Raw genomic sequence first — 24,898 nt, 5'->3', positions numbered from 1 at the left:
AACAGCCCCCAAAACATGCGTACTCAGGAGTCTTATCTGTTTCTGGTATGTAGCTTCTGAAGCCCTCCTCTTTCCAGCCGCCTTTCTCCAGACAGAGAATAATTCATATGTGCTAAGGTAGCAAAGTCAATGTTTAATCCATCATCTGACTAATGAAGAATAATTAGAATACTTATTTCCCATGATCTATTTTTCTATTTTTGCAGCCTAATATCATGTTAACTTTTTTAGCAGACATTTCACAATCTTGGAATACCCGTTAAAAGTTCGTGGTCAAATTGCTTCTCAGCCATTTGGTTAACATCAAGTATAAAAACCTGTGGTCCATTATATATAATGCCTTGAGTTTCTTTTCACGTGAAGTATTGCCAGAATTGTATTCCCCAATCTGCATGTGTGCTGGAGCACGTGTTAATCTCAGACATTCATATGAATCACTGGATAATCAGGGACTGATCATTAACCTCACTTTATTGAACTCTAAGATGTCTCTAATTATGCTGGTGCCCTCTGTGAAGGGCCATAGAAAGCACCAATGTCCTGGTAAATATGTGTTCCTCTTCTAAAGAACAGTCTATTTATAACCACAATCTTCTCAAAGGACCTGAGGTGACCAGGCTATTTACCTTTCTAGAAGCTAATTTCTATTTTTTCCTTACCTTCTTACCAAGCACCCTCTAGTCCCTGCTTCCAATAATTAAGCATCCACCTAATTAATTTTCTTTCCTCCTGCCCAAGTTGTTTGAGCTCTTGACTTTTTTTTTTAAACAACAGAGCAGATCAAGAAACCCAATCCCTCTCTACCAGGCAGAGCCCCGCCTCTGCCCCGGGGTGGCCTGGAGGTGAAGGCCAAAGAGGGAGAGGAGGGTTCAAACTGCTGCTTCAGGGTCGAGCACCGAGAGCGCAGGCTCAGGCTGCCTTATCCAGCGGGAAGGCAAAGGGTCACTCTAAAAATTGCTGCTGTGGGGATTGTCAGATGGCTGCTGGTGGCTCCCCACTGGGTTTCCCTTCTCCCTCTGTTTCTCTCTTTCTCTCCACAGATTGCTTCCCAAGTAGAGTCCGCTGCTGAAACTTCATTATCACAGCTCAGGAACGCCACTTCACACAGGAGGTAGGGAACTGGGGCCATTCTCACTACTTCGTTTCTTCCAGATTTGGGGTATATATGAGGTGTGGAGGTGGGTGGAGGTGGGTGTCTAAATGTTTGTAGTTATCGGGTTATTCTACTGAAAGGAGTATACAACTGGGTCAGACTGTTCATGTTCATGTTCATGTTCATGCTCTGAAGTTGGGAGCCAGAAAACAATTTCTTGAAATCTTAGGAATGTGATGTATTAGGAAAATGCCATGGTAATAGAAATGCAAGATACGGATGATACTTATAATTTGTAACAATAATTTTAAGTCTCTAGAGCTTAAAGTATGTTTTCTTCCACTATTTTATAAAGAATGGGGGGGCAATAAAATTCTTAGATTTTGCTCACAAAGTTTAAAATTCTGTCTTTTTACTATTAGGAAACATTTAAACCTTTGGTATCCGATATGTTTAAATAAATTGTAATGTCTTCATTTATCTAAATTGGTAGCACAAAAATCAGGCAACTCTTTGAATTCCCAGAAATACAACCTATTGACAAAATAGAACAACCCCTCCACCCAAAAAACTAACTTCTCTCATTTAATTTATAGTTCTTGCTTTACATGTGCACTTATGACTATACTGACATGTTTTATATTAAATATCATATGGAAATGAGACAGTAAAGTGGAAAAGCCCCCTGAAGTTGGACTTAACTTAAAACGGGCAAGCCGGAGAAGCCCAGGCGTTTCTATTCCTGGAGGCTGCACTGATGGGCCCTGACAGATGCAGCGCCTGGAATGTGGCAGGACTGGGAGCACGAGCAGCTGATTTGCTCCTTTGGCAAGAAGACATTCTGGGATCCCAACTCATTCTGGCATGACAGTGACAGTGATACTTTAGCACACATGGCTTTTCAGCTTGCCCTGGGTAGAGTCCCAGAAGGCAAGGGTGGGCAGCAGTGGGAAAGAAGCGTGTTCTTAAAAGAAAAGTGACAACTCGTTTCTATAATCAGTTCTAGGAGCTTTCCTCTGGAATCTGTTTCTGACCAGGAGAAACTTGATTTAGTATCTTACTAAATGGCTTTGCACATTCATAGGAGAGGGCAGACTTGCGGTACCATTCATTTCCTGGGAGCCTTATTCTCAATCCAGTAGTTCTGGATCTATTTTGGGTTATGGACCTTTTTGAGAACTTCATGAACTTCTGGGCCCACTCTAAGATAGAGACATAAGCACATATGCACAACATGTTTCATACTATTCCCAAGGGGTCACAGACGGACCCACCTGAAAATAAAATACAGGATGCGTACCTACATTTGAATTTCAGATAACCAAATCCGTTTTTAGTATGTCTCAAATATTGTATATGATATGCTTATACTGAAAATGAATCATTATTTACCTGAAATTCAAATTTAACTGGACATCTTGCATTTTTATTTGATAATCTGATAACCCAGATCTAGATGCATGGATCCCAGGTAAAGAACCCCTGTCTCTGCTGGTTCATCCATATCTGATAATTGGGGTCCTTGCAATCCTGTATTCAGGCTTGGAGAATGAAACCAAAATTAAATTTATAGAGAGAGTCTATACACTTTTTAATAAAGGCAGGCATGAACCTCTAACCAAATTGAACCGTATGAAATTGATAATATTTAATTATTTTCAAACCAAAAAAAATGGTAATTTCATGTTTGATCTAACACTTAAAAGGAAATGCTTGGGTTCCCTGACTGACAAATTCATATAAACCCTTACTGATCCTATTTATTTTTCAATATATTTTTATTAGAGTTTCATATTCTTGCTATTCCTAATAGAATAAAGAAATCTTCAGTGTCTATTTCTCCCCCCAAAATTTATTTTATATTCAAAAAGGAAATTATTTTATTTCAGTATTTGGAGCTATAAAGAAACATTTCATGTTCTCCATGAGCAAATTTTGATTTTATAAACTTCAGTTCTACTTACTCAGTCTCTATCTTCTCATTTTGAAAAGAACTATCTCTAATTTACAACAGATTTTTAATTATCCTAGATTTAAGGGAGGCAATATAGAAGTCAGGGTTAAATTCAGGTTTGAATCTTACTCCACTACATGCTACACACTTGAGTGACCTTCAACAGTATTTACATTCTCTGAACCATAATTTCCACATTTGCAAAGTGAACATAATTTAACCTACCTTTTAGGATTGTTGTCTTGATCACATTGTAAAAATAAAAACATGTAAAATACTTGGCCCAAGGCATAACACAGAGTAAGCCCTCAAATAATAAGTGCTAGCTATTTGATTATTATTTTAGGTAGAATGGAAGTATCAGTTTACATTTAATGTAAATTCATTTTTGGTGATTTATATTTAGGGATTAATTATTAAAGTGCTAAACTTAAACTTGGCAAATACAAAAGATGATGAAAACTTTTATTTATGTAACCCTGTCAAACTGTTTATCATGTGTCTAAAACATGACACTGTTGTCATAGAAATGGCCCAAGAGCCAGGATCTGTGGTGGACAGTGGAGAGGCGAGCATGGGATTGCCTCTTGCTTACCCTTCTGGCCAGTTTCCAATGTGCAGCTCTTCCAGCATGTCCAAGAGGCTGCTCTGGGTTATAGTGGCTGTACCAGAGTGGGAGACAGGCAGTGGTATCCATAACCAGGGAAGGGGAGTTTATCTGGTTTCTTCCATGGGATGTAGGGATAGCTCCTCCCAGTAGCATAAGGACCCTTCTACAACCCTCTGTACCCTGTGCAAAGTCTCTTCTTTCACCCAAAAAAGGGAAGGGACAGGAAGGGATTGGCAGTTCCTCCAAATAGCTGCTCATCCCATTACACAACCTCAGCTGCTTTGGCTAGACCAGCTCCTCTGCCTAACATTTCCTACTATAGTAGGGGCAGTGTAGAAAGTGCAAGGCACTAACAATCCCAGGGGGTGCCTGCAGCGCTCTTCCTCCCTTTGAAACTCAGTGGGCCCCTACCCCACAGACACACCCTTAGGGAGGGAAACTGTATACTGTTAAGCTGTAGGGAAAACAAATTAAAAGTCTTAGAACTTCCCAAGCCATAGACAGCTCAGTTAAGGGTGCACTATGCAGACCATAACTTGAGTCAAAGCCTTCTCTTGGGGACTGTAACCAGGGTAATTGCCCTGGCTACCATCCCTGGGGAGTCCCTGAGCAGCTGGCCACAAGACACACCCTTAATTTAAAAAAAGCTAAACAAAACTTAAAAACAGCAACAATAAGTAAAACCCTCATCCAACTTTGAGTCAATATACAAATTGAATTTAAAATAATTGAATGCTTTCATAATTTATAACTTAGCATTTAGGTTAGCCTCTACATTGTATATGAACATATATAGATACACAATTCATTTTTGTAACACCTCTTCCTCGCAGCCTCAAGGAAACAAAGACCGTATTTTGACTGTCATTTTGTCTATCACTGGCGATCGGGTACAAGGGTTTGTGATGACTCAGACTCCTGGGATTGATGGGTGCCATGTGACTCAAGGATACATAGTGAGCATCTATATGATTACAGAAAAATTGCAAGAGTTGCTGTAAAAATTGCTTTTAATTACATGCTCACATATGACCTACTTACTTAGTATTTTAGTCAGCCAAAAGGGTCCTGATGCAAATACAAGAAATCAGTTGGTTTTTATAAAGGGTATTTATTTGGGGTAGGAGCTTACAGATACCAGGCCATAAAGCATGAGTTACTTCCCTTACCAAAGACTATTTCCACATGTTGGAGCAAGAGGGCTGCCAGCATCTGCCAGGGTTCAGGTTTCCTGGGTTCCTCTCTTCCCAGGGCTTTGTTCTTCCCAGGCTCAGGGTTCTTCTCTTCCTGGGGCTTGCTTCTCTTTCCTCTGTGTGCTTACTTCCTGGGGCTCTGCTTAAGACTCCAGCATCAAACTCCAACATCAAAACTCCAATATTAAAAACCCTCAACTCTGTCCTTTGCCATATCTTTTATCTGTGAGTCCCCACCCACCAAGGGACGTTACCCTCCAAGAATGTTGGGGAGATTGCCAAATCTTACCTAATCTTTGGGTTAGAGACTTAACCCCCCTAGAACAGTGACACGAAGACAACATTCCCCCCTAACCTTTGGCATGTAGGCTCAATCCTTTCAGAGCAGGGAGTTGAACACCTGGCCTTCCCTAAACTTTGGCATGCAGGCTCAATGCTATCCAAGCAATGAGTTGACCACCTGGCCTTTCCTAATCCATGGGGAACAGGTCCACCTCTCTTAGACCTGTGGGATGCTGACCTTAACCACCATAATCCTTGCGGAATGTGCTCCACCCTCTCTGAGGCAGCAAAACTCTCCCAGAACATCAGGTAGGAACATCCACCCTCTTCAACTGCTGGGGCAAACTCACCCTCTCTGTACACATGGTTGGGGTTCCTTTCTTGGCCCAAGGTAATGTCTTAACTCCAGATCTCAGCTTCCATGGTTTTTCCTCTTGAAGTAGTTTCCCTTTCAATCTCTCCTTTCTATGTCCCTTTTATTCAAGGCTGACAGTGGTTTTGTTCATACAGCTCTCTCAAAAAGTCTTGTTGGTTTACCATGCAGGAAGCAGGGGTCTAAGCCATCAGACAGTAAGACTTTCCACAAGTCTTTCAGATATAACCACATCTTCAGTCCTGATTTACTAGTTTCAGTTTCAGTTAAGTCCTCAAATGGGGCACTTTCATCTGGGAGCTTGATTCCCAGAGGCTTGGAATTTCCAGAATCAGTTTCTATTTGCTTTGCGCCCAACAGTTCAGTCCTCAGCTTCTCTTTTACCTAGCATTTTGCTATAAGCTGCAAGCAGAAGGCAAGCCACATTCTCCAGGTTTACTTTGGAAATTTCTTCAGCTAAATGTCCAGGCTCACCATCTTCAAATTCTGCCTTCCATAAAACACCAGGAGTTAATCTTGCTAAGTTCTCTGCAACTTTAAAACATGGATCACCTTTCCTCCAGTTTCCAATAATAGTTTCATCATTTACTTCTAAGGCAGCATAAAAATTCTCTTTAGCATCCATATTCCTAACAGCAGTCTCTTCAGAGACTGTAGGTCTTTTCTTCCAAGCATCTTACAATCCCTCCAAAAAAAATAGCCCTTACCCATTTATAAAACCATTCCAGCATTTTGGTAATTGCAAAAGCACTTCTTCACCCCTTGGTACCAAATTCTGTATTAGTCAGCCAAAGGGGTACTAATGCAAAATACCAGAAATCTGCTGGTTTTTATAAAGGGTATTTATTTGGGGTAGGAGCTTACAGATACCAGGCCTTAAAGCATAAATTACTACCCTTACCAAAGCCTATTTCCATGTGTTGGAGCAAGAGGGCTGCCGACATCTGCCAGGGTTCAGGCTTCCTGAGTTCCTCTCTTCCCAGGGCTTGCTTCCTTCCAGGTTCAGGGTTCCTCTCTTCCTGGGGCTTGCTCCTCTTTCCTCTGTGTGCTTACTTCCAGGGGCTCCAACTTAAGATTTCAGCATCAAACTCCAACATCAAAACTCCAACATTAAAAACCCTCAACTCTGTCCTTTACCATGTCTTTTATCTGTGAGTTCCTCCCACCAAGGGGCAGGGACGCAACACCCAACTGGCACAAGAATCCAATATAATCTAATATGCCCAGAGGAAAAGACCAGTTTGCAAACATAATCCAATATTTCTTTCTGGAATTCATCAATAATATCAAACTGCTACACTGAGTAATAAATTTTCTTCAATGTTTTGTTCTTTTCTACTCATCCTGAATTAGCCCATACAATTAGCCTGGAAGCCTATCATCATAATCAAATAAATAAATGGAAATGAATGAAATTATTCCACTTTCCTTTTATAGAAACATGTATTCCTTAGGCTGCCCTTTTATAACTTTTCCCCTTAAGTCTGCCTTTGCTCTTCATTTAAATATGATTGTTGAAAATGCTGGTCAGTTAAGTGGCACAGTGAGTTTGTGTGTGTGCAAGCATGCACACACACACACCCAATATGATTTGCCTTGTGTCTGTACTCCCAAGAAAGATCTCAGCATGAGGAGCCTGAGGAATTTGTTGGTTTCTCTGTCTGCCCTGTGAGAACAGAGCCTCTGAGTTTTAATGCCCCCTAAAAAGGAAGATAGTCTTCTCTGCAACAAGGTGCAGAGTGCATGATGAAGCTGCTCTTATCCATTCTTACTGGACTGCAGTCCTCCTTAAAATCAGAAAAGCAGTGGCTGGAGCCCCAGAGAGGACTGATGGGAGGTAGAGAGAGCAGGGCCTGAGACAGAGCCTGTCTTGGGATATAGGAGCCATGAACATCTCTTTAGCCTTGATGACAGCGTCTATGCTTTATCCAACTTTGAAGAATGGCCCTGAGGGGTCTACCATGTCCTTATAGGAGGAATATGGCACAGACTGAAGACACAGGTGCTGGAGGATGGAAAACCTCAAGTCTGAGTTACAGACCCAGGAAGAGGATGTAATAGCAGCTCTAGTGGGGCAATAGTGATTTTATGAGTATCTTTGGGAAAATATGGCCACACAAGAAGTTGTCTTTAGACTCTGATTTCAGTGGTCTCTTCAGTGGTCTCCTGCCTATTTCTCTCCCTAGCCAGTTCCCTCTACAAAATAATTCCTAGGGTTCTAAAACTCCTCTCTTATTTAAAACAAAACTAAAATATGCTCCACAGGAACTACTCTCTCAAAATTTTGTATGTGTCGTAGAGGAACCGTGATAAAATAGTGGAGGAAGAGTACATTTGCCCATTAGCTGACTAGCTTAGATTGTCATCTAAGTCAGACTAGCTAGTATATCATCTAGTAGTGCCCTGGAGACAGGGGACAAGGGCAATAGAATTTAGACATGAGGACAGGGTCATGAAAGTTTCCAGGAATGTAGCAGGTCCGGGTCAACACAACCGAGGTGATATCTGTACCATACAGACAGCCTGAAGGCACCACAAGGAGAAAAGAGAAGGTGTCAGCAGGAAACAAGAGGAGGGCCGAGGGAGAGCTTTCACTGATTGCACTACTTTGTCTAATCTCAGTGTACCAGCTCCCTTCCTGAAGATTTCTTAATCCTTCTCTATTACATACTAAACTAGGTCAAACCAGTCCTGGCACCCCTTATGTGGTGGCCCAAGACTACTAGTCCAACTGTTTTCTTCTGATTCTAGCCACGTTAAGTCTGCACACACCATGCTGAGTCAAGCCTTCCTGATTCAGTTTGAAGCATTTCCTCTACTTTTAATAATTTTCTTCCTCCTCTACTAGTCCTCCTAAAGACCTTTTAGTTACCAGGACCTAGCAAGATTCACATTATTTTCAAATGTTCCTATCCTAACACTACCCCATCAAAACAGTCTCCTTAACTTGAATCTTTTAGTCCAGGAACATGGACTGGATCTGTCCCACGGAATCTGTTGTTTTCCTTACATAACCTATAACCAAAATGACCCAAATTTCTTGGCTTCCAGGGTTACCACTACCATTCATATGCAAATTAAAATAATCTGTTCCTCAGTCTATATGATTGCATAAATTCCGTTTCTCTCCCTGATATTTGTAAAAATCACTTAGAAATATTTACATGCTCCAGAAAACTCCCCTGGTTGCTATCTGCCAAGTCTCATTTCTAGTTATTGCCAGTGCTTATCCCATATTGCCTCCTGCTACACAAAACTGCTTCTCCATGATGTGGCAGCTTTCTCTAATCCAGTTCACCCCGAAACTAAGACATGTTTTTTTTTTCCATTTATTCTTGACAATACAGCTAGTGAAGGTTGTTGCTATTAATGAAAATAGTTCAAAAACTTGTGGAACACGTTTTTTGCCAGGTGTCTGCTAGATGCTATATTGTTGAATTTCTAAATATCAGGTTTTACTAAATAGCGTATTGTTAATTTCTAGTTTAATTACACTGTGATCAGTGTACATATTCTGAATTTGATGTGTTTAAATTTACTGAGACATGTTTTATGGCCAAGAATAGGCTATGTCTTAGTGAATGTACTGCATGCCCTTAAGAAGAATTTGCATTCTGCAGTTGTTGGGTATAATAGTCTATATATATCAATTAAGTCAGGATGATTAATAGTGTGATTCAAATAATCTATGTCATTACTGATTTTCTGTCCAGTTATACCAATTACTGAAAGAGAGGGATTACTATTTCAAATATGACTGTAGAATTGCCTACACCTCTCTTTAATTCTATCATTTGTTACTTTACATATTTTAAAGTACTGTTATTATACACATTTACATTTTAGGATTATGTCTTTGAGTAAAATCGACTCTTTTATTGTTATGAAAGCCCCTCTATATAACTGGTAATGGTTGTACCTGTTATTAATGTAGTCACTCCAGCCTTCTTATGCTGTACTGTTTCCATGGTAAATCTTTTTCCATCAATATACTTTCTAATTATCTGTGTATATTTATAGCGAGTCTCTTGTAGGCTATATATATTTGGGTCTTCCTTTTCTTATCCATTCTGACAATCTATGCCTCTTAAAGTTTAGACCATTAACATTTAAGATCATTTTTATATGGTTGGATTTAGTTTTACCTTAAAATTGTTTTCTGTTTGTCCCCTCTAATTTTTGTTCCATTTAAATATATTTTTTGGTTTTTTAGCTATACTTCTTTGAATTATTTTAAGTGGTTTAACTAGGGATCTGCTGTCTAATACAATAACCACCAGTCACATGTGAATTTTGATCACTTGAAATATGGCTAGTGCCAAACAAGATGTGCTGTAATTGTAAAATACACTGAATTTTGAAGACTGAGTAAGAAAACAAGAATGTAAAATATCATACTAATAATTCTATGGAAATTACATGTTGAAGTGATAATATTTTGGATATATTAGGTCAAATAAAATATATGATTAAAATTAATTTCACATGTTTCTTTCTGCTTTTTTAATGTGGCTACTGGAAAATTTTCAGTTGCACATGTGGCTCATTTTATATATCTATAAAACAACATAGCTCTAAGGATTTTAATATGCAAAGTTAAAATTTCACAAACTACATAAGTTAATATCATATCACTTCACATAAAATATAGAAATATTGCAACTGAATAGGTGCATTTGCCACCATTACCCCATCTTTTATGCTGTAATTGTCAAGAAAGTATGTTATAATGCTCACAAGATAACATTTTTGCCTTGAAGAGTCATATGCATTTTAAATACCTTTAGGAAAAAGTTTTTTATATTCATCCAAATATTGACCATCTCTGACATTCTTAATTATTTTCTGAAGATTCAAATTTCCATCTGGCATCATTTTCTTCTAACCAGAAGAACTTCCAATAGCATTTCTTGACTTTGAGGCTGCCAACAATGAATTTGCTGTTTTCTTTTGTCTGGAAATGTCTTTATTTCATCTTCATTTTTAAAGGACATATTCTCTGCATATAGAATTCTGGGTTGACAGTTTTGTTTTGTTTTGTTTTTTCCTTCGTGGATGATGGTCTGCTGTCCTAGCGCTTCATTTTTGGTTTTCAGCAGCATGATCATGAAAATTCTAAGTATGGGTTTCTTTGTATTTATCCTACTTGGAGTTTGCTGCGCTTCTTAAGTCTGTATATTTATGTGTTTTACCAAATTGACCAAATTTGGGGAAATTTCAGCCATTCATATCTTCAAAAAATTTTCTGTCTTATTTTTTCTCCACTACCCTTATGGAACTCCAGTTGTATGTATGTTACACCTTTACATATTAACTCATAGGTCCTTGGGACTTCGTTCATTTTTGTCCAAACTTTTTCTTTTCTCTGTGATCTGAAGATTGAATAGCTTCCATTGATCTATCATCAAGTTCAATTACTCTTCCTCTATCATCTCCATTTTGTTGTTAAGTCTATCATCAAATGAATTTTTAATTTCAAATATTGTATTTTTTGGTTCTGCTTTTCCATTATATTAATAATTGTGTTTCTCTGCTAAGCTTTCCTATATGTTCATTTATTGTGAGCCTATTTTCCTTTACATAATTGAGCATAGTTATAATAACTTTTAGAAACTTGCCTGCCAACTCCAACATGTAGGTAATCTTGGCTTCAATTTCTCTGTTCTTGATTTTTGCCTAGAGAATACTTGATGTTTTTCTGCTTTTGTATATAATCAACTAATTTTGGATTATATTCTGAACATAGTAAATATATTGTGAAGGCTCTGGGTTCAGTTATATTCCTCTGATGAGTGTTAATTTTTGTTCTTGTTTTAATGACCAATTAACTTGGTTGGAGTTAAACTTAAAATTCTCTTCTCTTAGGCTGCAACCCAAACCTAAAATCAGTTCTTTTATTTTTAGCTGGGCTACTTCAGTTTGTCCTGAATATGCATGGTACCGAGAGCAGTCAGACTTGTGCTTCCCCTTTCAGACTTTCTCTTTTCTAGAATTCCCACTTCACTTTTATGTGGATGTGGTTGCCATGAATTCTGCCTCCTGGTTCTTCTACCCAGAAATACTGTGAATTTTCTACTGAAGTTATAGCTGCCCTGTGCAGCAACAATTGCAGCCTGTTCTTAGGCTTAAAGTGCAGGGAAAGGGAGAACTCACCATATAGTATTCCCTTCTTCCATGACTTCACTGCCTTCCAAAGTCATCCTGTTTATTTACTTTCCCCACGATTTCTGGGTAGCTCCTTATATTTTTCCCACCACCTAAATGAAAGGTAGGAGCTTTACTTGGGCATGCCAATAGTGGAACCTGGAGCTGGTGTCTAAACCCAGGCAATCCTTCAGAGGCTGAGGTCTTCATAATTATATTATGTGATGTTCCTAAAGGCAAAGAACAAGCTAAGCAGGTATTTATCTACTTTTCTAAGGCTGCTTGAGGATACCGCACATCATGATGGCATAAGAGAATAACAATTTAGAAAATGAAGATTTAAAATGAAAACAGTTTTGTTCCTGGAGTCCATCAGTCACCTCTTCATATGGAATTCCCCACTGCCCACTGATCTTTTCTCTCCTTAGGCCCAGCATTTCACTGTGTTATTGAAGCTGGATTCTTCCTCTTCTCCAGAAACGTCCATACCCACCAAAAGAAGAAAAATAAATCCTTAAAATCAAAATAATCTCAGAACGATTATACCCTTTACCTAGGAATATTTCAGTATAGTAAACCAGTTGTTAAAATATTGAGATGCCTCTGTACTGAACTGGTAAATAACCAAATACCCTGTGCCTGAGCTCCCATGAATCCCTCTTACCCCGACCCAGCTCTCTCTCAGGACTTCCTAGACCAAACTATGATCCAGGAACTGAAAACTTACACAAGGTATCCCAGGGTGTCTCCAAAGGTCAGCTCCAACCCTATGATCTGAATCCATTCTGGTTGGAAGGTGTCCTGTTTTACCAGTTGTTGAACATTTTCAATATTATCACAGCCTTTTAACAAAAGATAAACCGAATATTTACTATTTCATTCTGAAACACTTAGAGTATCCCTCAGATTTAGGATTTCCTCCAAAGTTATCAGTACTATAAGTGCAACATCTAAATGAATTAAAAATTGGCCAAAGGTGTTCTTCCCAGAACATACACAGGGCTCAAAGATAAATTTGTGCTTTGATGCTAGATGGCAGAAATTGTTACTATTCAAAAGAAATTTACTGTTGTGCTTACCTAGCGCCTTGTTATCATTTTGTCCTAATCATGTCTTATCTCTCTAACATAAGTAACATATTGTCCTGTTTCATCATTCCCAGTAGAATGCTGCTTGCATAGCAGTAGGTCTCTGATAAATGTTTACTCAACGATATTTTTTAAAAAACACTTTTGGTGGCGGACTTGGCCCAGTGGTTAGGGCGTCCGTCTACCACATGGGAGGTCTGCGGGTCAAACCCTGGACCTCCTTGACCCGTGTGGAGCTGGCCCATGTGCAGTGCTGAGGCACACAAGGAATGCCGTGCCACGCAGGGGTGTCCCCGCGTAGGGGAGCCCCACTTGCAAAGAGTGCACCCCATAAGGAGAGCCACCCAGTGCGAAAGAAAGTGCAGCCTGCCTAAGAATGGCGCCACCCACATGGAGAGCTGACACAACAACAACAAAATGACACAACAAAAAGAGACACAGATTCCCGTGCCACTGACAACAACAGAAGCGGACGAAGAAACAAGACACAGCAAACAGACACAGAGAACAGACAACTGGGGTAGGGGGGAGGGGAGAGAAACAAATAAATAAATAAATCTTAAAAATAAAAAACACTTTTCCCAGAAATTCCAACAAAGAGATGCTTAAAATATAAGTCCATAAATCAAATGCTTTTAAAGTCTAAAATTGTGGTGAATTTAAAGTCTATTTCAGGGGAGAAGATATAGCTCAATGACTGAGCAACTGCTTCCCATGTATGAGATCCCAGGTTCAATCCCTGGTACCTCCAAAAAGGAAAAATAAAGAAATAAATCAATGAAATTCAGTCTATTAAAAAAATCTATTTCACAAGATTTTGCATCATTGGCAAAAAAATAATGAGGAAGGGGAAATGTGCTACAGCCTTGTAAACAAATATAAATGTGAATATGATAATTAGAGCTTAATGAGGAGAAAAGCAAAGCCCTGGCAAAGAAACAGACCTTCTCTGTTCCTTACCTACCTGCTGCACTTCTTCAACATGAAAAGGAATAGGGCCAAAAACAACAGAAGGTTTATAGAATTTTAAAAATACATATTCCAGTAATTTAACTGAAGACCTTTCAAGGAGAATCAAAGCCTAGTTTTACTCCTCAGGAAGAAATCAAAGGCAAGATTTCACACACACACACACATCCATACAAACACATACACATGTACACACGGCATAAAACACTCAAATACCTCAATGTGGGAAGCAGACTTGGCCCAGTGGTTAGGACGTCTGTCTACCACATGGGAGGTCCCCGGTTCAAACCCCGGGCCTCCCTGACCCGTGTGCAGCTGGCCCATGCGCAGTGCTGATGCGCGCAAGGAGTGCCCTGCCACACAGGGGTGTTCCCTGCTTAGGGTAACCCCACGCGCAAGGAGTGCGCCCCATAAGGAGAGCCGCCCAGTGCGAAAGAAAGTGCAGCCTGCCCAGGAATGATGCCGCACACACGGAGAGTTGACGCAGCAAGATGATGCAAACAAAAAAGAAACACAGATTCCCGGTGACGCTGATATGGATAGAAGAAGTCACAGGTCACGGAAGAACACACAGTGAATGGACACAGAGAGCAGACAACTGGCGGGGTGGGGAGAGAAAAAAAAAACAAATCTCAGTGTCCATTGGTAGGGGAATAGTTGAATAAATTATTATATATCCTTACTAAGTGATACCATGCCATATGGTATGTTCTACTATGCCATAGAAAATGAGGTAAATTTATGTATATACTGATATGGAAAGATGGACATGAGTTACTCCTAGATGAAGAGAGAAAATTGCTGAACAACAACTTTTATTATTTTGATATAAGCGCTCATATAGCGGTATGCTGAAGTGTCTTACACTGTTTCACAAGAGCTGATTGTTAAATTTTCAGAAATTTAGCAAGCTAGCTGTTAAAAGATCAACAGGTTGAAATCAGCACCAAAGAAATCGGCATATTACAAATCAGTACTTTCTCCCCCCCAGAGAATTGTTTTACCAGCTGTTCAGAAATATGCAGATATGAATTTGTATACGCACATACAATTATCTAGAATGTTGCATACCGAACTGAATTGTTGAATTGTACATATTGATTGAGTAATTTTAAAAAGAAGGAACCAATTAGCAACACCAGTAACTTCACCAAAAAAAAGTGAATGCTATCACGCTGTAAATTAAATCCATTTAAAGATCCAGTGATATAACTTCTTCCCATGCTTAAGTTCAATTTTTTGGGAAAGGCTAAATGAGAATCTAATCTATATGATATTTAAGGAATATATCATGTATATATTTAGGAAACCAATATATTTCAAGTCTATGTTTAATACCAGAGCTGCTCAAAACTGTATTATAGAGTGAAATCCAACTTCATACAGCTTTAAAAACGTCTTCAAATATTTATAAAATTGATAATGGGGAAATGGTTACTACCCTTAACATGTGAGCATCCTTATATATATGAACATGAGTATTTATTTGAGACATATTCCTAGATTTATAATTTCAGTGTCAAAGGGTAAAAAGTTTTTATTTTTGATAGGCACTTCCAAATGATCATCCAAAAGTCTGTATCAATTATATTCCCACTCACAATGTTTAGAGAGTACCTCACCAGCATTTGATATGAATCTTTAAAAATTTTTAACCATCTGATAAGCAAAAGTGAGAGGGAAAAAAAGGATTTCTGGGCTTAAGTTGACAGTTCCAACATTACTAAACTTAGACTTTTAAGAAAATATGTGTTTGCTATTTGTATTTTATAAGTTGTGAACTGTTTTTTGAATGGACTGTTTTTTCTTATTGAATTGTAGGAGCTCTTTAAATATCATGGTAATTAACCTTTTACCTGTGTGTGTGTGTCAAATATTTCTTTTCTCAGATCTGTTGTTTGTCTTTTAAATGGCGTTGTTATATTCAAATTTTCATTTTTTTCTATATTCAGACCTTTTAGCTATTTCCTTTACAGCTTCTATATTTTGTGCCATGGTTAGGAGGGCCTTTCCTACCCAAAAAGAAAAAAAAGAAAAATTCCGTTTGTTCTAGTTCTTAAGTAAGTTTGTGTGTATGTGTCTCATTCCAATGTTTAATTTGCTGGAGGTTATTTTAGTGAACATGCAAAGTAGGAAAGAAATGCAATCATTACAAACCCTCACCTACTGATTTTTAAGTTCCAGATTTATCCTGCACTATATATATAAATATATATCTATATAGTGTTTGCTTTATTTTATCTCAGTGATATTTTTTTTCTATTCCTGATCCAGAATCACACATTTTAAATTTCTGTACTTTTTTACATCTGTTAAGGCAAAGTGCTTATGCTTTTATTTTTAAATAAAATTCTTGAATGTCCTCTCTTACTCCTTCAGTTGAACTATGCAATCATCACCATAGGTTTTAAAGAGAAAAACATTCTCATGGACATTATTAATAGAGTTTCACTAGACTGACATCAGTCTCTCCAAATAAGAACATAGAATCTTCTCTTTTTTTAAATCTTCTTTCAGAATCCCATAGTGCTTATCATATGAGTCTGTCTAAATTCTAGTTTAGTATATGTACTGAGAATAAAGTTATCTTTCCATAATATTTTCTACATTAAAATCTGAATTTTAATATTTTATTGAAGAAAAATCTTCAAATGGTTGTAATTCACTTTTTTATGAGAGTAAACTAAGTCCTTCAAATGATGTTTAAGTACTAATCTTATTACTGTACACAGATGGATCAGAGAAAATGTGGGCATTTCTGCTATATAATAATTACTTGGCAAAACAGCTATGAGAAGGTCTTATTTAATCATATAAATCTTTCTAGAATTGTCCTCAGTGCTTGATGCTAAGCTGTCAAAAATGTGCATCTAGTTTAATCTAAGTTTTTAAATCTATTTTTGAGGGTTAGATACTTTAGGACTAAAAAATCATATTATCTTTTAAAAAATAAAGACAAGTTTCTCAATGTAGTGCTTGAAAGTTTGAAATACAATTAAAATAAAACTGTCTTGTTTTTTTTTTTAGCAAGCTCTTGCCTGTGACAGTGTGTTTGCCATCATGGCACCCAAAAAGAAGACTGTCAAAAAGAACAAAGGAGATATAACTGAGATGACTATAATTGTAGAAGACAGCCCCCTAAGCAAACTAAATGCTTTGAATGGGCTCCTAGAGGGAGGCAATGGCCTTAGTTGCATTTCTTCTGAATTAACAGATGCTTCCTATGGCCCCAACCTCTTGGAAGGGTTAAGTAAAATGCGGCAGGAGAGTTTCCTTTGTGATTTAGTCATTGGCACCAAAACCAAATCCTTTGATGTTCACAAGTCAGTGATGGCTTCATGCAGTGAGTACTTTTACAATATCCTTAAAAAAGACCCATCTACTCAAAGGGTAGATCTCAATGATATCTCACCGCTGGGCCTGGCCACTGTCATTACATATGCCTACACTGGAAAGCTAACTCTCTCCTTGTACACGATAGGAAGCATTGTTTCTGCTGCTGTTTATCTTCAGATTCACACTCTCGTAAAGATGTGCAGTGATTTCCTGATACGGGAGGTGAGTGTTGAGAACTGCATGTATGTTGTTAACATCGCCGAAACATATTCCCTGAAAAACGCAAAAGCAGCAGCTCAGAAATTTATCCGGGATAACTTCCTTGAATTTGCAGAATCTGATCAGTTTATGAAACTTACTTTTGAGCAAATTAACGAACTTCTCATAGACGATGACTTACAGTTGCCTTCTGAAATAGTAGCATTCCAGATTGCAATGAAATGGTTAGAATTTGACCAAAAGAGAGTGAAATATGCTGCAGATCTTTTGAGCAATATCCGCTTTGGTACCATCTCTGCACAAGACCTGGTCAATTACGTTCAGTCTGTACCAAGAATGATGCAAGATGCAGAGTGTCACAAACTTCTTGTAGACGCTATGAACTACCACTTACTTCCCTATCATCAGAACACACTGCAGTCCAGGCGCACGAGAATCCGTGGAGGCTGCAGAGTCCTAGTCACTGTTGGAGGACGTCCCGGCCTTACTGAGAAGTCCCTCAGTAGAGATGTCTTGTATAGAGACCCTGAAAATGGATGGAGCAAGCTTACGGAAATGCCAGCCAAGAGTTTTAACCAGTGTGTGGCTGTGATGGATGGATTTCTTTACGTGGCTGGTGGAGAAGACCAGAATGATGCAAGAAATCAAGCTAAGCATGCAGTCAGCAATTTCTGCAGGTACTTGATCCTTTATTAGGAACTGAAATAACTCAGTATGATGGGGAAATAACCTGCTATAGAAGAAAATTAATCATGCCTATTAGCTCAGTTCATGGATTCAGTAAATCAATAATGCCATCTTACATGTGTACAGCATTTTACAATACATAATTGTGTTGACATATATACTCTAGATTTCTGAGACAAGCATGTGAGGCATGAGAAAGATAGGAGTTTTCTGATTTTACATATGATAAACTTGACACTCAGAGAAATTGTACCACTATTAGCTGGCAATTCACATTTTCTTATTTCTAGTCAGGTGCTGTTCAAACCACTGCCTTTCTGAAATTTAATTTTAGTACTAAGTGGTAGAGATAAAAATAATACCAATTTCTTGCGAGTGGCTGCCATTCATTATGGTCAGATTCATGATTGGTAAATAGGATGAACTCACCAAAAATGTGGCAGCTCACTAACAAGGAGATCTTGGTCATATTATTTAACCAATCTGTGCTCATTTATTCATCTTTCAGAACACCAGAGAAACAACTGAGTTTGTTTTTAGGATTAAATAAGATAAATGTACCTGATCAGGATTTTTAAAGTAATGCTTCCGTAATTTGTTAAGCTAACGTTTGCCTATTATTTTATTTCTTGAAGTTAAATAAATTTTGTTTTTAAAAACTCTGTTCTCTAGGGTTGAATATGATAGCACCTGTAACACACTTAGCCTAGAGAAGGGTATGGAGGAAGTGCTTGATGTTATAATAGCTGCCTTCCTCCTCTGTACCACAGACCAAGGTGGGGACAATTTTGGGGTTTGGGGAAAATTGTGGCAGCTGATTACCTTTATTTGAAGATTGATGAGCAGAGAAAATGTTGATATTTATGATGTATGTAGAAAAAGCATAAGAAATCCTACAAAAACTGGAACTCAAATGCCATATTATTTTTATATATTTACAATAAAAATTAAATTTCCATATAAATGAAATACTCAAAAACAATGCTCATATCATGGCAGTAGTACAAAGTCATACATAACTAATGAGCAATACCTGAAAACGTATACAGTATATCAGGAAAAAATATTTTGTATTATTTCGTGATATGTGTATCTGTTATTTAAAAGAATCCTAACAACAGTAAGTTTTGATTTGGAGGTTAAACAGGACAAAGATGAACATTAGACTGAAGGCGTGAGTTTTGTGTTTACAATACTTCTGAACTTTGAAAACAGGAAAGCATGGATTTTACTACGATTATTTTCCTCCCACTGATAACTCACTTTGAATTCAAGTCACTGTTTTTGCAGTATTGGTTTTTGTATTTATTATAGTATAATAACTGTAGGGCTGAGCACCGAAAATACATAAATTCCTAAAGGAAAAAGTCTTACCTAATAATAAGTTCTGGGAAATAGAGAAGCCTTCAAAAGTTAAGCCTTTCGTTAATGCTTTTGGACATCCTACCTGGGCAATGGATATTTGAATACGGAGGAAAGGAACTGGGTCTCTGTTGCTCCTCTCCAAGTGGCTGGGATAAACTTAGTGGTCACAGGGAACGTGCTGGGTAGAGGTGGGGCTCCCTAAATGCCTGCCTTGCCTTTTCCACGTGTCACACTTTTACTGGCCGAGAAACAACCAGCCTCTCGGTGGGCAGCTGCGCTCAGTCCCTAGACTCCTTCCAGGGATCACTAGCGTCAGGATTGCCACATTATGGTTTCCGGAGTAATGTGCGTTTCCGAGTCACCCCTGACAAGTCTGTCACTTCCTCTGCCATCTCCAGATACGACCCCCGCTTCAACACCTGGATACACCTGGCCAGCATGAGCCAGAAGCGCACGCACTTCAGCCTCAGCGTGTTCGACGGGCTCCTCTACGCCGCGGGCGGCCGCAACGCGGAAGGCAGCCTGGCCTCGCTGGAGTGCTACGTGCCCTCCACCAACCAGTGGCAGCAGAAGGCGCCCCTGGAGGTGGCGCGCTGCTGCCACGCCAGCTCGGTCACCGACGGCCGCGTGCTGGTGACCGGCGGCTACATCGGCAGCGCGTACTCGCGCTCCGTGTGCGCGTACGACCCGGCCAGTGACTCGTGGCAGGAGCGGCCGGGCATGAGCACGCCGCGGGGCTGGCACTGCGCCATCACGCTGGGCGACAGGGTGTACGTGATGGGGGGCAGCCAGCTGGGGCCGCGCGGCGAGCGCGTGGACGTGCTGACCGTGGAGTGCTACAGCCCCGCGTCGGGCCAGTGGAGCTACGCGGCGCCGCTGCAGGTGGGCGTGAGCACGGCGGGCGCCTCGGTGCTGCACGGCCGCGCCTACCTGCTGGGGGGCTGGAACGAGGGCGAGAAGAAGTACAAGAAGTGCATCCAGTGCTTCAACCCCGAGCTCAACGAGTGGACTGAGGAGGACGAGCTGCCCGAGGCCACCGTGGGCGTGTCCTGCTGTACCCTCTCGATGCCCAACAACGTGACCCGGGAATCCCGGGCCAGCTCGGTGTCCTCCGTGCCAGTCAGTATCTGAACCCAGGTAGATGCGGGAACACGGGAAGAACAACTATTCATTCGCATAGCCACGTGGTAAACTTTTGAGGTAGCGAAAAGGAAAACATATAACATTTACTACAGTGGTTGTATTTTCAAATATAGAGAGGCAGATGTCTTGATGGTTTTTAAATTCCCGGTGTGGTATAGTCTACTTCTGGGTCAACTTTTTTTTTTTTTTTTTTTTTTTAGCAAAATGTAAAGCCATAGCCAACAAAGGAGAGAAACGTAATTTATATTAGTGGCCACTGGGTGGCAGACAATTCTATGTAGGCACTCTTCCAGTGTGGCTTGTTCCCTAAATGTATAGTGATTACGCCCAGATTTGAGATGTTTCTTCTACAATTTAGTACACATGAAGCTTATGTTGAGTGATTTCAGTTACAAAAGTTTATCTTTTTTCTGCCTCTTTTTGATTCTGTAGAAAATTGAAAATACTCATTTATAGGTTTTATTTATTTAAAAAACAGAAATCTGTCTATATCCATAAACTTGGGAAGATTTAATTCTGTATTCCACTGCAGTTTCTTTTCCTATATATGGCTGAGTAAGGGAGTTTGAAAGGATCCCATGACAAAGTCAAAAAGCCTTAATAATAAAATCTTACTGGAAGGGAACAGAGATTCCCCAGAAGCTGTCAAGTTGATAGACTTGGTTTAGATTTGTCCCCTTCTTCTTCCATGCTTCCATGCTTCCATCATAAAATACTGTCTCAAAGATGGAACTGATATCAGTCCTTTAATTTATAGTGTAAATTTAAATCACTTTGTTTCTCCCAGAAATATTTGCTCTTTAACCCTTGTCCCCTCATACAGGAATTTCAGATATCATAGGAGACTTACCTTCACCCTAAAACCCACACCAATATGGCTAAAGGCAATTTTGAACCTGGAACGAGCACTAAGTAAAACTATGTCCTTGAGGATTGTTACCTTAAAGTTTGAAGCTTATACAACCAATAACTTAATTTCCCCCACTCTATCAAAATGGGAGAGGGAAGGAAACATTTGGAATCTTGGATTTGGCATTAACTGGAAGAATAGGTTCTCCTGTTGGCAGATACCATTGTTTTCCATTTCATATCGATCCTCTTGATTTCTCAGTTAAAACCTTAACACCTTCATTTCACATGGTAATATCAAAATAATACATGTACATTTTGTTATATTTTTATTAATCACATGTTCAAATTAGAGTATATCTACTTTATATCAATCATTTTTAAAACATTTGCCATGTTTGGGAGGCAGGAATGATTGTAGTAAATGATACATATTTTCCTTTCTTTTATCACTTTATTCTTTGATCATTTATTTGGTTTGGAGAGGAAGTGGCCTCAATTATAGGTTATGTACAATTGGATTTTAAAGAATAAAACAAACTACATAAAGGGTTAGACATGGGATCTATGGGCATATAACTGGGTTTCCATTAATCACATCCTTTCCCATCTGTGTAGAGTTATGATATTTATATCTAAAACATTTTATTAGAACTGTGAAAATTGGTTCATATAGTACAGTTTGTGGAACAATTTTATATCATTGCCCCTTATGAAAAGTTCAGTCTTTAGATATTAGTTGCTAACACTTGGGTAAAGGCTATGAACACTTTAAGTTAAGAAAAAGAACATTGTTAATGTGAAAACTCTAGGCTGTTTCCTCACCCTTTGTGGAGCATGAGGCTTCACCAAGTACAGAGCTTTTAAAGGTACCTATTCCTTTGATGCCTCATCTGACCTGGCTGGAAAATAAAGCTGTGTAAGAAACTAGTTTTTGGAGCAAGTTACATCACTTAGCTCTTAAATAACCAAGGATATAACCTATATATAACCTTTTGTTCTTGCAGCTGCATTGGCAAAGTTAACTTTTCATTTTAAATCAATCATTTTGACCACGACCAGTAAGGCTTATGTGAGGGTGACTGTGACACCTTTTCTTTCAGTCAATCTAAGGAAATAAACTATACATAATGAATATGTGTATATACTCATACAATCAAAAAGCCTAAAGCATACTGTCAATTTTGAGAGTAAAAAGGTGATTATGGATTACTGAACATTAAGTGGTTATTAGACATAATTCCTTTATACACACTAATTGATGTGTCTCGCATTGAGATCCTGAAAGTAGTAATTAAAGAGGAGAACCTAGGGTTTGGAATGAAATAAGAATCCATCATTTGTAACATTTTATCATGGAAGAATGAGAAAAGATGCTGAAACTAGAGGATTTTTTATCTGTCAGAACTTAATAAGATAGTAGGTTGTACAAAAACTGAGCAGTGGCTTTCTAGAAATGAACTAGAGACATGTTAGGGCTGGATAAATCATTTGAAATTACCTTTAACTAATTCTCTACACTGGTTATATGATGACTCAGAAAACACACATAACTGAGCTTACCAAATTTCTGGGTATACTGCTGTTCTATCTCCTGCTTCAACAGTTAGGTCAGCAAATAAAGACAAGTATGAATTTGGAAATGAGGAACTTCTGACATAACACACTAGCCGGGGGCATGGAACATAAGAATTCTAAGGGTTCATGAAAGCTTTATCTCCTGGAGCATCCTGAACTGCCAATTGAAAGACACAAATCTATACAAAATCACAATAATGTGTCTTATTTTTCATGTGACCAGTGAAACATACTCTTTAATCTAACTATTGCAGTTGCTCCTAGAAAGCTTGATAGTTTCTCTAGGTTTCCCAACTGGGAAATTCACTTCATTTTGATTGTGTTTTAATCTTATATTCATTTACACTCCCAAGTTTTCAGCACCAATCATGCACTTTATTTTCCTGAAAGAAAGGGACTTGTTATTTTTGTAATGCCAGAGTCCTGTGATTAAATAAAAGCATCAGTACAATGTGTCGGAGCACTAACATATTACCCAGCAGCTGAAATAATAAAACCCGAGCTCTCTTTTTATGAATGGGCCAGAGTCCTGATGAGAAAAATCCCCAGGAAGCCAGAATTGAATGTAGTCTTTCCATTTTTGATTCAGCTCTATGTGCCAAGTTGTCATCCTGGATGCTTAGTTGCTATTCTGTAAACAGTGGTGTTGGATGTGTTTTCTTTTTACTTCCTATGTTGTAAGAATGGTTATGAATAGAAGGTCAGTCATGGTACAAATTAATATAATTCCAAACAATGATTAAATGGTGGTAGAGTATTAAAAATAAGGAAGTATAACTGAAGAAATAAGGAAGTGAAAATGTATTGAATGGGACTATAATTTAAGGCAGGGAAGCAATTACAGTAGGTGTATTTTGTAAACATGCAGGTAAATGGAGGTTTACCTGGAAATATGTTAAGCATTCAAAGGTCGGCTTTTTGCTTGTTATCCTGGCCAAGTATCTTCAGAATTCATCCAAGTTCCTAAAGAGAAGAAACTAATGATTTCATTTCATTTATATTCCCTGGTTACAACTACATGAGTTTATGTAATTTTCTTTGTGTGAACCAGATCCCCATTCCAATCACTGATGAATATGCCCCCTAGCACAGAGCAGCAGTAAAAGGAAATACTTTTCAGTATTTCTTTTCTTACCAATAAAAACTATAGGGTATTTTCCCAAACACTTCTCCATGGTAATTATGAGAACTAAAGACTCTAAAATTTACCCTGCAGCACATTCAGAGGGTAAAGACCATTTACATTTCTCTCCCAGTGCGTTTGAATTAAAATACTTGTTTTGGATACTCCTAAAGAACTTTTAATTTATTTAGTAAATGTTGGCAAAATAAATTCTTTTCTTAAAATATTCTGGTACTATATAAAGAACAACAAAATAAAATGTATGTAGTGTTATTTTGTAACCTCATCAGTCTCAATAAAGCTGCATTCACTACAGTCTTAGTCAATGATCAAATGTTGGCAGTTTTTAAGTGTTCTTTCTATGATTGAAGATTCTTTTTTTCTCCCTATTTAGTTTCCGTGATGATTCACCTAAACAGCAACAACCATCACAACAAAAGAAATGACAAATAATTTAAAAATATGTTCTAGTACCTTGAAGAAGACTAGCAAAAGAAAAAGGTATAAAACATCAGTAGTGACTTGCTTTGTAATTCAGGCAAAAGCCCAACTATGTACTATTTCATCCCTGAAGTAATAGATTAAAGATGGTTTCCAGCCTCCTTTCCACAGATCACAGAGAACCTCAGGTGCATCATCATTTGCAGTGAAACTTTTTCAGAAATGAAATTGCTTTGCTGTACAGACAAATCCTCACAGCCTTTCCTTTCACCTTTTAAAAGCACAAAAGAAAGTTAACCAACAGAGGATGCTCCACCTTTGATTGGATTTAATAGTTAAATAATAACATTCAGGTGTTATTAGTCTAGACATCCTAAACATCTAGTCTACAACATCCTAAATGGCAGCAGTACATTTTTCTTAAACTTCTCCAAGTCTGTAACCATATAAA

The 24,898-nt window shown here is 38.5% G+C and overlaps 1 protein-coding gene across 2 annotated transcripts; it reads left to right on the top strand.

Annotated features, from left to right (window-relative positions):
* The first annotated feature begins 1,022 nt into the window (after window positions 1-1,022).
* Window positions 1,023-24,538, top strand: KLHL31 (kelch like family member 31). 2 transcript variants are annotated; one of them, XM_004477191.5, is made up of 4 exons: window positions 1,023-1,111; window positions 16,734-17,938; window positions 19,712-20,450; window positions 24,401-24,538. In XM_004477191.5, the coding sequence occupies exons 2-3, from the start codon at window positions 16,767-16,769 to the stop codon at window positions 20,442-20,444; spliced, it is 1,905 nt and encodes a 634-aa protein (XP_004477248.2). In that variant the 5' UTR covers window positions 1,023-1,111; window positions 16,734-16,766; the 3' UTR covers window positions 20,445-20,450; window positions 24,401-24,538. The 2 variants fall into 2 exon arrangements, with proteins under 2 accessions (XP_004477248.2, XP_004477247.2); XM_004477190.5 differs by lacking the exon at window positions 24,401-24,538 and having other exon boundaries at window positions 19,712-24,321.
* The last annotated feature ends 360 nt before the right edge of the window (window positions 24,539-24,898 follow it).

Source organism: Dasypus novemcinctus, chromosome 11 (genome assembly GCF_030445035.2).
Source record: "Dasypus novemcinctus isolate mDasNov1 chromosome 11, mDasNov1.1.hap2, whole genome shotgun sequence".
Classification (NCBI taxonomy): Eukaryota; Metazoa; Chordata; class Mammalia; order Cingulata; family Dasypodidae; genus Dasypus; species Dasypus novemcinctus.
The sequence above is the reverse complement of the archived record's forward strand: the minus strand, read 5'-3'. Positions and strand labels throughout refer to the sequence as shown.

Coding starts and splice junctions, on each gene's coding strand:
- KLHL31 (XM_004477191.5), top strand. CDS start 16,767: ATGGCACCCAAAAAGAAGACTGTCAAAAAGAACAAAGGAGATATAACT. Junction 17,939..19,711: donor GCAGTCAGCAATTTCTGCAG/GTACTTGATCCT, acceptor TGCCATCTCCAG/ATACGACCCCCGCTTCAACA.